At 39.4% G+C, this 12,500-nt stretch overlaps 1 protein-coding gene across 1 annotated transcript in view; it reads left to right on the top strand.

The window, feature by feature from the left end:
- Nucleotides 1-12,500, top strand: part of LOC132841039 (sodium/potassium/calcium exchanger 3) — a 44,621-nt gene that overhangs the window by 6,257 nt on the left and 25,864 nt on the right. Inside the window, exon 2 of the mRNA XM_060863203.1 lies at nucleotides 5,026-5,136. Coding sequence (XP_060719186.1) covers nucleotides 5,026-5,136 — 111 coding nt within the window. The remainder of the gene's footprint in view (nucleotides 1-5,025; nucleotides 5,137-12,500) is intronic.

Below are 12,500 nucleotides of genomic sequence, written 5' to 3'. Positions count from 1 at the left end.
CAGACAGACAGACAGACAGACAGACAGATAGATAGATAGATAGATAGATAGATAGATAGATAGATAGATAGATAGATAGATAGATAGATAGGACAGCCGGACAGACAGACAGACAGACAGACAGACAGATAGATATATAGATAGATAGATAGATAGATAGATAGATAGATAGATAGATAGATAGATAGATAGATAGATAGATAGATAGATAGGACAGCTGGACGGACAGACAGACAGACAGACAGACAGACAGACAGACAGACAGACAGACAGACAGATAGATAGATAGATAGATAGATAGATAGATAGATAGATAGATAGATAGATAGGACAGATTTGTAAATGATCTACTGTACCAATGATAAAAGTTACACAAATCCAGTGTTAGCTCTGCTACATTTTTTTTTACCACTGCCTAATTTCATTCAGACTTACTTCTGAACCTGGTTGGAGTTCAGTGCTGTCTGATAATTTCACACTGACACCGCACTGCCTACAATTCACCCCAGATGTGCTGCGGAAGTGTATCACAACCGTATGTCCGATCCACATCGCACATACACGTGTCTCTAATTTGTCTGTCTGAGTAGAATTTCCTCCTTACTGCTACAGTAAGAAAAAGCTGGTGGTATGAATAGAGTGAATGAATAGAGTTTTGTTTTGCATCAAAAACAAATGCATAAATCTGATTTATGATCATAAACTGATCTGAGATCAGATGGACATTAGTGACAGGGTGGTGTGATGCAGTGGAGCTACTGTTACTTCTCCGAATTGATTATCATTGATTATCATTGACTATCATTACATTGATTATCTTCCGATTACAGCTCTCTGAAACCGTTTGTTTTTTATTCACCACAGCAGTTTACCATTAATTAATATTTTTGAATGCATTAATAAATGAATAGAAATTTATTTCACAGTTGAGGAAAGCCAAAACATCGTTTTGTGTTGTGGAACGTCTTGAGGCGAGTTGGATACTCTGTAAAAGCTATAAACTTGACCCAGGCGTTGGAATTACCAAAAAAACCACAAATACTTATTTAGGCTATATTTAAGGAGGAGCTTTTAATTTTTCCGAATTATCGCAGATTGTCTGCAGACTTAGGCCTCCGTGTGACATCATGACAACACGCAGTTAAAGCCGTCTTCAGTTTGTATGCGTTGAACACGAGCACCTCGACAATCACATAAAAACTCCTGGAGGATATTTTTATACCATCCTCATGCTTTCTCTTTTAAAGGAGATGTTGCTTGTTATGATACCAAGAAAAATCTCCTTACACCAAACCTCATCATGGTTTCACATTCTTTTCGTTAAATAAGACATTTTTTAATAAATAACTCTGATGAAATATGTTTTAAGGAACCAATAAGGAACAAATAACCTGTTTCCAGCTACAGAGATATTAATAAGTTACAAAAGGATCTTTCATCCAATACAGAGTGTTCAGTGTTCACGGTGTCTCATTGAATCATTAATCATCCACAGAAGCAAACCCCACCGCTCCTGGAGAACCTTTTAAAAGCGTGTGTTTATTATGCATGTGATGTCTGCCGCACACTGATGTGGACGAGGCTCATTTGACTTGCGTATTGCTTGAGGCCACGTTCTCTTCACGCCTGCAGCATGAAAGACAAGGTGGCACACCGTTCTTGGCTGATGAGTGACCATGAGTGACATGTTCTCCGGAACCGTAGACGAATCCTCAAAACTGTGAATAGAACCGAAAAGAAGGAGTGCTGGCTGCTACCTGATGATCATTAAACAAATCTGGATAACAGAACAATGTGTTCCTGTCCATGCCTCCTCCCTTTCTCTTTCCCTCGCCGTGTCTCTTGTCTGTGACCCCCTCCATTCTTCCATCCATCTCTCCCTCCCTCCTTTCTCCGTTCTGTCTCGGCTTGATGATGTGTATCACTTAGCGGGTAAATATACCCACCTTGCCACAGACGTGCTCGTCTCCGTATGTGGCAGTAAGAGCCGTGTTTCATTTTTATTGTCGATGTGCGATGATGGAATGACGGCATTAAAGCACACGGTAGATTTTCTCCATATATAGCTTGGCAAAATGGAAGGTCTAAATAAAGTACATTCAGTAAGGAGACCGAGAAAGAGCGAGAGATAAGGGATTATTTTTATGTGTGAATGTTTGAACAAGGAACCGAAAATGATTTTTTTTTCTTGTGCTATGATCCTGTTGATTTGTATTGAACAGGTCACAAATAATTGATATAAATAATTCATTCACTCAAGCATGGTCTAGGGTTCAAGATGAAGTACTCACTTTGGGTTTCATCCAAAAGATCTGCTGGCGATGAGAATAAAAATATGCCGCTCCTATAATTGGAAATAACAGAGCTTCACTGAAGCCAAAGTCATTTTACTGGAAAGAGACTCAACACTGGGGGCACGGTGGCTTAGTGGTTAGCACGTTCGCCTCACACCTCCAGGGTCAGGGTTCGATTCCCGCCTCCACCTTGTGTGTGTGGAGTTTGCATGTTCTCCCCGTGCCTCGGGGGTTTCCTCCGGGTACTCCGGTTTCCTCCCCTACCCCTTCCTTCCTACCTGCATGGTAGGTTGATTGGCATCTCTGGAACATTGTCCCTAGTGTGTGATTGCATGAGTGAATGAGAGTGTGTGCCCTGCGATGGGTTGGCACTCCGTCCAGGGTGTATCCTGCCTTGATGCCCGATGACGCCTGAGATAGGCACAGGCTCCCCGTGACCCGAGGTAGTTCGGATAAGCGGTAGAAGATGAATGAATGAATGAATGAGACTCAACACTCTTATCTTTGTCTGAGCTTCAAAGTGCTTGAAGGACCACAGGCTTGTTCACACCAATATGTGTGTTCATTCATGGACAAATCTATCTTCAGTGCCATCCGAGTTTGACGTTAAAATGAAACTCTGGGTCGACTTTTTAAGTATAGACTTTGTTTGTTGACATATTGACTTTGTTTGTTGTGCCTCTTAATATACATAAATATGTGGAGAAGATTAGTTGGTGTAAATGTAGCTATTTTTTTCTGGTAAATGAATATTCAAGCTCAGTTTTTCTAAACACATCTTTGACAACTAGCCAATATCAAATAGCCCGTTATACGAAACTGCGTTTCAACAAGTGCTCTTCTTCTCATTTATTGTATGTATTCATTTGCATATCGCTGTAAGCTAAAGACAGCTTTTTCAAAAAAAAAGCCCCCTTGATTCAGATACAATGACTCACCACAGAAGTGACCCATCAAATCAACTTGTCATAATGTTTAACAGTGCTCAGCATTAGCATGTGATTACTCACGGATTTAACTCCGCAGCCAGTTGTCGTAATTAATCTCGCAGGGAATCCGAGTGCCAGAGCGAATCAGCAAGGAAAATAAATACGAGCTGCTCGCACCCACTGCAAGGCTCAATATTTGCCTTGTTCATTTTGTTCCTCTTCACCTGATGAGTCAAATCAGTCACAGGGTCGATGAAAATACTACTTCAATCTAAAGCGCTTCCAAGTGACCCACTCATGAGAGCAGAAATAAAGATGCTCTGTGTTTGTGTGTGTATGTGTGTGAAGAGCGATTGGTTTTCTGATGCAGTGTGTAAATGTTTTTTCTTCACAGTTGTCTCTCAGGCCTCAGCGACATGTTTTAATGCTACTTTTTTGGCTTACAAACAAAAATATCTGCTTCAGCGATTGTCTAGTTCTTGAATTGTTGTAAAGATGTTATATTTGTGGATAAAACCTGGTGGAATTTGTTGAAGCTAAATTCTAAAAAAAAAAAAACAGTAAAAATAATATACCGTGGGAAAAAAACACATCTTAGCAAGAGATAATGTCTCGAGTCTGGTCGGATTAATCGACAATTTCTTAAAAGATTACAGTAAACAATGTATAAGATCTTTAAGCCGATTTTTGGGGCTGATTTTAAGCTTTAGATATTTTTATTCTTTTGGCAGATAATTTTGCTTCTTTCTAGAAAATAAATCTTTAAATTTGCAAAATTTAAAGCTTATGAATAGTAAGATATGTCTAGAAGGTAATAATCTTTTGTAATATTTTAACAGGAGCTCATTTTAACTATACTCAAGATATATTTCCGTTTTTTGCAGTGTATCGGTGATGTAAAGTTTACTCTTTATTGTATGGAGATCAATCCCAAAGATGACTCAAAGCGTTACCATGGTTACCCAGGAGCTAAATTCAATTAAATTTATTTGTTTATTTGCTTTACAGAAGTATGGACACAGAATAAAAATTGTTTGAAGTTTAAAGAGTAACTTCAATCCATAATGGTGGCGAGGATAAACTTCCTGAGATGATATGAGGAAGAAACCTTGAGAGGAACCAGACTCAGAAGGGAACCTCATCCTTATTTAATGTACATAATGTAAATAATGTCAATGTAAATAATGTCCTTTCTACAACAGTGTGTATTTGAGTGAAATTGCGTAACCAATTTCAATTTCAATTGCGTCAGAGTAATTTCTGAGTTCATTATAAACTAAATATAATAATAAGAGACTAAACACTAATTCCTTCCTGCCAAAGTCTTCAAATGTTCACTGATGAAGACCCGAGCTAAGGGAACAAAGTTGGCTGTGCTGTCTGGGTAGGAAGGATGGTTTACTCTTGTTTACCCTGTCAATCAGATGACATTATCCAAGCACAGGTTCTGTAAGCTCATGTATGCGGAAGAGGAGCAGATTGAAAATTCCTCCAAGAGCAGTTTAAAAAAGATTTGGTTGGTTGGCTTCATGTGTCTCGGAAAGTACAAGCAGGTCTTAGCGTTGACCTTCTCTGGTTGGTAGGGATAGCTGGCTGGTGGGTGTGAACTGGAAGGTGAAAAAATTAGGCAGAAATTACCCAAATTCTATTCAATTTGAACGGATCTAAAGAATTCTAAAGATAAGTGTGATTTACTCAGTTACAAAACATCCCATAAAGAAATTGACATAAGTCTAATCACTTCAAGTGGTGATCAGAGAGTTTGATCCAGATCCACTCTTTCCTTTCCTGCTATCTTACAGTGACCGAATCTTCAAGCTCAGATCCTGCTGAAGACGTCGGCCGCGACTGGACCGGACGCAAGCTGATGCAAGACGGAATCGAGAACCACACTCTCGAACCGCCTCGAGCAGGTAAGATAGCCATCTACACTATTTATATTACGCTACAAAGACCAGGTCTGACAGATGACAGGTAAAGACCTGGTGTTTGGAAAACTTCTGAGATGAAGACGAAGATGAAGACGATATGAACGAATCTGTTGTAACAGAATGTTACCTAGACTAATATTTAAATGCTTGTTTAATTTTAAGTCGCTTTTAAAAATTGTACCTCTAAACACATGCGTAGGTGTGTGATAGTTTATGCCAGCGAACAGTGTAGAAAGATTATAGTTGTGTGTTCGTCCAAACTAATAAGCACCAAAGGGTGAAGCTGGCTTCTGTTACAGAGAAAATGTTCTGGACTGGATACAAGAACTTGCCAAAAATGTGAAAGAGGGAAAGAGATGAAAGAGAAAAAAAAAACAGAGAGTAAATAGAATGATGGATGGGAGTAAACAGAAGAGGGTCAGTAGGAAGAACAAAACTTTTACAAAATGTGAGGCCATTCTGTGAGTTCCTGAAACCACACATACTGTACATACATACAAACATAAATCAAATTCACTTAAAGGAATCATCTTGCTCAGTTTTTTTACTGGCTCGGAGTAATCGTTCCTTAAGTGTTGTCGAAGCATCTATGAAATAAAAAAAAAGCATTTTGTCGCAGAGCATTTGAAACTTGTCACAAAGAAGCTAGCGTTTCATAAAATAAATACGTTTGAAGGACGTTTTAAATTTTGTTTTCAAATCGCTGAGGCTCATCTAACCTGATGCTCTAGTAGGAGTTAATTATTAACAAATACAGGTGGTTTTTAGGTTCTTTTATTTAGTCGTGCAGCTTCTTGAACGTTACTGTGTTTTTTTTTGTGTGGAAAAAAATGCTTGAACTTATTCTCCCTCTATTCAAAACCTTCGAGCGCAGCTTAAACATATTTGATTCGACTCCAAAAACATGACAAGCTGCACTAACTCTGATGCTCTGTGTGCTGTGAAGTGCAGTTAATATACAGCTAATGTGTTTGTATAGCATGGTGAGGAAATGATGTGTGTGTGTGTGTGTGTGTGTGTGTGTGTGTGTGTGTGTGTGTGTGTGTGTGTGTGTGTTTAAGAGAGAGAGAGAAAGAGAGAGTAGTCGTCCAGAATGCTCATTTCTCAATACTTTTTATTTCACTGCCTCCTGTTAAACGGAAGCCCAATGCCCTCATTGCCTCATGAGGCTCACGGTGAGAGAGAGAGAGAGAGAGAGAGAGAGAGAGAGAGAGAGAGAGAGAGAGAGAGAGCAAGGGGTGAAAAATGTGTAAGAAACCGATGACAAATGACCCCACAACACACTACCAGTCCAACACACAATGCCTGTAAACCTCTGCTTTAGCAAAGCAAACATAAAAAGTCACAACAGGCAAAATATCAGTTAAAAAAAACCCTACAAGATTTTCAGCACGTTTCCTGCCTACCTGGCTCTCAAGCCGTCTCGTAAGGCCCTTAACCCTCGCTGCTTCACTGCTGCTGTGTTGACTGTGTCAACTGACCCTGAGCTCTGACCCCAACTTTCTAATCTGGAATATGTGAAGAAATTGTTCTGAAATTCTGAAAAACACACACAAAAAAAAATATATACTGTGGGAAAAAAAGACATCTTAGCATATTAGATAATGTCTTGAATCTAGTCAGAGTGATCGACTATTTCTTAAAAGATTACAGTAAACAAAATATAAGATCTTTAAGCCGATTTTTGGGGAAAACTTGGGGAAAACTTTAAGATTTTTATTCTTTTGGCAGATAATTTTGCTTCACTGTATCAGTCAATCCCAATGATCAATCCCAGTGTTACAACTCATTTCAATTCATTTCAATTCAATTCAATTCAATTTATTTGTCTAACGTGTTTAACAATTGACATTGTCTCAAAGCAGCTTTACAGAAGTATGGACACAGATTAAAAATTGTTTGAAGTTGGAAAGGAGTTGCTAGAGTAACTTCAATCCGTAATGGCGGCAAGGAAAAACTTCCTGAGATGATATGAGGGAGAAACCTTGAGAGGATCCTGACTCAGTAGCACGTAAAGCATTTCACTGTGCTGTAACATGCTGATTTGTGAAAAGGCTTCTTCTTCTTCTTCTTCTTCTTCTTCTTCTTCTTCATGAGTATTTTAAGCTCCAACTGTGGTTCAACCTGGAGCTTTCTAAAAGAGAAAACTCTTTTAAGGCTTCCCACGGGTACAAAATAAAGGACCCTCGGGAGTTATGAAGGAGTTTTAACTAAAAATTACGAAGGTCCAATTACATACAATTGGGTTGTTAATATTAAGGATATAGGGATGTTGTAAATATTAAGGTCACTTAATCATTACTGATTACTAGTTTATTCACAATTAAAGACTCATTAAGTGTAGCTAACATTCTGTCCCTTTGTAAAAAAAAAAAAAAAAAAAAGTTGTAAGCTTATTCTTTATTACAAAAAAGAATGTTTTATTTTGTTTTTGTTTTTCCCCCAGATGTTATTTTCTATCAGGTTGTTTTTTAATTAATCTTAATTTTCATTCATTTTTACTCTTTTGGGCTATAAGAGAATGGACTAGCATTCTAACGGACTGTTTCTATTGTAATTTGACTTGGTTTATGTTATTGGTTGGGTGACTTGGTTGATTTTATTCATCATCAGAACTGAATTTTTGTTTTTGATTAATGCCAAACTAAGCAGATGATGCACACAATTCTGGAATTTTTTTATTTATTTATTTTTTTTTTTATCACTTCACTAATCAGATCAAATTGGAAACATAAAATAATAAGATAAATGATATTAAAAAAGCACAATATTAATTGAACCGTGTTCATGCAAACTGCGTATTCTCACTCAGCCTCAGTCCGATCGTTAACACAGAGATAGTGTTGAGTTCCCAGAAGCTTAAGAAAAGATTATTGATCCAGGTAAATAACTACCCATGGTGTTAATGTGTGTTCATAAGAGAGCTACCCAGTGTTCAGGGGTCATGTGAAGGAAAATAGAAATGTGTAGGAATCGTGGGTAAACTCGATTAGAATTATTAGTTTCAATTTCAATTTCCTTTTTTTTTTTTTTTTGTTTTTACACTTCTCCTTTTTTTCACTTCTTCTTTTTTGCACTCCTCCTTACAATATAAAGAGACCTGCCGAGGAAAACCTGAACGAGACAAATGCAAGTCTGTGGTTGTGTTGGTTTAATTTCACACTTATAAAGTCCATAAATAATGCCAACTAATTTAAAAATCATGAAGTAATACAAAGGGGAATGGAGGTGTAAATGCCCGGTGATGAGTATGTGACACTATGTGACTCCTGTTTGTAACGGCTCATAACAGTAACAAACGTTCGGTTTGTTCAGAAGTGTTTATTCCATGAGATCTTAGGCTGCGCTTAAATCTCCTTATGTTTAATGTTAGATAACGTTATACAACTTTTTTTTTTATATTGTTTATTGTTGTTTACTATTCTATTATTTATTGTTTGAATTTGTATGGTGACTTTGAGTGACTTGAAATACTATAAATAAAATGAATTATTATTATTATTACTATTATTATTATTATTATTATTATTATTATTATCTATATGTGAACCTATTTTCTTTGAGTATTTGAAACTGTAAGCAGAAAAGCAAGCGGATCAGCAATGGCCAGGAGCCAAGAGAGCAAAACTGGTGTTCACTCTATGAAGGAGAAGCATGCTCTCTCTCATCTGTCAATCATAGCAACACTAGCCAATCACAGGCATGTATGAGGAAGAGGGTAGACAGCTCTGTGATACAGCAGGAGTAGCAGTTGGATGGGTTGCTGGCTTTACATGTCAGGAAAAACACACGCACGAGTCTTCTTCTTAAGACGTTTTATGATTAGGGAGAGCTGGCTGGAAAATGACTGAATTGAGAAGATAAAAACTCCAGAGACAGAAATGCCAGCACGGTCAGTGTGTCATAAATAATTCATCATATAACTAGGTTGTGTTCTGTGGGATCTCAATCTCAATGCACACTTTTAGCCTCATCTAGATCTCATCTTGGGTTCAATTCGAACGATGTACTTGTACTGAGTTACATCCTGAGTATATAGCATGGGTTTTGTGAGTTGCTTCACTGTGGTTTGATTAGTGTTTGCATGTCAGTGATTGATCAGTGGGGGTCTCACTTAGCCCCACAGCAGCGTGCAAGAAACAAGTCCAGATGCAGCCATGAGTGACTGGAACAGCGTGTACTTATAGTGCCTTAGTCACAGATTCCTGATTGCCAGATGAGTCGAGACGCTCTTCCATGCTGGGTTTCGGGTCCGGATCAGCACTGCCTCGGTAGAGCCAAACAGAGCTTTTTATTGAGAGAGCAGCTTAACCCCTGGTTTGTAAAAAAACAAAAAAAAAAACATCTCCAATCACGCTCTCTTGCGCTCAGCGTGAATGACACTCCAAATGAAGCTCTTCCAGTGTTATTACATGTCCAGAAGGTCAATTACAGCCTGACAAAAAGAGAGCACTAAACTCAAATGAGCTTTTTCAGCTGCTGAGCCGTATTATACATCTGAAATGAGACTCTTTCAGTTCCCTAGTGGACGTGAACACTTGTGATGATTATGCAATTAGCCTGTGTTCAGACTAGCTGCTCTGCCACAGAGGAATCCAGCGTGGAGAGACTGCAGGAGGAAGAGGTTGATCCGACTTTACTCCCTTTTTTCTGTCTTTTTTTTTCTTTATGCTTCCTCCCTCTAACTGGTGTGCTGTGCCTTAAAAAGAACGAGACGGCGGCCCCCGTGTTCAGGCGAGTAGCCTTTGAGGCAGGCGTTGCCAGGCAACTAAATGCTAAATTTTGGAAGTGTGTGTATGGAGTAGGGGCTGAGATGAGAGAGAGAGAGAGAGAGAGAGAGAGAGAGAGAGAGAGAGAGAGAGAGAGAGAGAAAGAGAGAGAGAGATGTGAGAGAGAGAAAGAGAGAGAGAGAGAGAGAGAGAGAGAGAGAGAGAGAGAGAGAGAGAGAGAGAGAGAGAGCACAGGGAAATAAATAAATAACGAGAATAAAAGGGAAGGTGCTATTTTTAGACGTGTCAATAACGATCGCTCAGCGGGGTTTTTATGCATTCCTTTGTTTGCCTTGGCCAGCAGAAAAAGGCATTTTCTTTGGATTCGATGATTTTTTTCCATTCAGGATATTTTAGTGCACGTTTGTGGAAACTGGTGAGAATGGGAAGCTGACAAAACATCTCATAGAAACGTCCATTCCGGAGGTCATGTTGTAGCCAGGAGGCCAGTTCTACACTCTTGTCAGATAAAATGAAACAAACGGAGTGATGACTATAAACAGAGGGACATCTTTAAGGCTATGAGAATTTGGACCATCGTAAATGCTGTCCAAACTAGGCTTCACTAGATTAGAGTGTAATGTAAAATAAAAAAAAAAATGCATGTGGAATAAGAGTGAAGAGATTTGTAAGATGTGTTTCTGTGTCTCGAGCAGCGGAGATGAAGGAATTGTGATGGATTCGTGATCTTCACATTCCTCATTACGTGATGAGTCTTTTTGTCTGGCTTTCGGTGGGGGTGCTCACTTCACTGCATGGTGTCATGTGACGTGTAGAAAAAGAGGAGGAGACAATGACATGGAGTCAAAGTATTGATTAAGGTCCCTGCTCTGTCATTCTCTCTCGTTATCTCTCCCTCCTTCTCTATCTTTCTCCACACATTTAAACTAAGGATGCACCAGTTTCATTTCAGACCAAGTATGTTTTTGGCTCTTACTGATACTGATACTGATACTGATACCTGAATAAGTAACAGTATTTGTTTTAAGTAACCAGGGAACATTTGATTTATCTCTGTTGCTACTAATTTTCTGTTTGCTCTCTTTAGTATCTTTAACCCTTTTCACCAGTTCGCTGGTGTTCCATTCAGTCAGCAGATTGGAAATCATCTTGTCAGACATTTTCAATCACTCTCTCACTCACTCACTCATTTTCTACCGCTTATCTGAACTACCTCGGGTCACGGGGAGCCTGTGCCTATCTCAGGCGTCATCGGGCATCAAGGCAGGATACACCCTGGACGGAGTACCAACCCATCGCAGGGCACACACACACACTCTCATTCACTCACGCAATCACACACTACGGACAATTTTCCAGAGATTCCAGCCAATCAACCTACCATGCATGTCTTTGGACCGTGGGAGGAAACCTGAGTACCCAGAGGAAACCCCCCGAGGCACGGGGAGAACATGCAAACTCCACACACACAAGGCGGAGGCGGGAATCGAACCTCCAACCCTGGAGGTGTGAGGCGAACGTGCTAACCACTAAGCCACCGTGCCCCTCTACATTTTCAATCAGTAGAAGCAAATGAATGGCTTTCAGTGTGTTGTTCACTCTTCTTGAGTCACCACTAGGTGAAAACATACCTGCTTATGAAAAACTACACATACTTGAAGCCCTGAGTGTCTACTTTCATAGGAGCATCATGTTAACCTCCACTGGGCAATGGTACTTGACCGAGACGTTCAATGTTGAACGTAGACACGACAAAACAGACACAAATTCCTTTTTTTTTTTTTTTTTTCAGTTAATACAGAGCGTATATTTATTTGATCCCCTGCCGATTTTGTATGTTTTATTTTAACAGTAAGAGAATAACAAAAAAAAATCCAGAAAAACACATTTAAAAAAAGACCTCTTTGCCAAACATGACTCAGTACTTACGGTAGCATACTTACGTACTTACATACTAGTAAGCCTAGTGATTAAGGTGTTTGGCTACCAATCGGAAGGTTGTGAGTTCGATCCCAGGAACACCAAGCTGCCACTGTTGGGCCCCTGAGCAAGGCCCTTAACCCTCAATTGCTCAGCTATATAAAAATGAGATAATGTAAGTCGCTCTGGATAAGGGCATCTGCCAAATGATGTAAATGTAAATGTAAAGTACTTGGTTGGTGATCACAGAGGTCAGAAGTTTATTGTAGTTGGCCACCAGGTTTGCACACATCTCAGGAGGGATTTTGTCCCACTCCTCTTTGCAGATCCTCTCCAAGTCATTAAGGTTTCGAGGCTGAAGTTTGGCGACTCGACCATTCAGCTCTCTCCACAGATTTTCTATGGGCTTAAGGTCTGGAGACTGGCTGTGCCACTCCAGGACCTTAATGTGCTTCTTCTTGAGCCACTCCTTTGTTGCCATGTTTTGAGTCATTGTCATGCTGTAATACCCATACATGACTTATTTTCAATGCCCTGACTGAAGGAAGGAGGTTCTCACACAAGATTTGATGGTACATGGCCCTGTCCATCGTCCCTTTGATTCGGTGAAGTTGTCCTGTCCCCTTAGCAGAAAAACAACCCAAAGCATAATGTTTCCAACTCCATGTTTAATGGTGGAGATGGTGTTAATGGGGT

Source organism: Tachysurus vachellii, chromosome 26, assembly GCF_030014155.1.
Source record: "Tachysurus vachellii isolate PV-2020 chromosome 26, HZAU_Pvac_v1, whole genome shotgun sequence".
NCBI classification, from domain to species: domain Eukaryota; kingdom Metazoa; phylum Chordata; class Actinopteri; order Siluriformes; family Bagridae; genus Tachysurus; species Tachysurus vachellii.
This window is presented reverse-complemented; position numbering and strand designations above follow the sequence as displayed.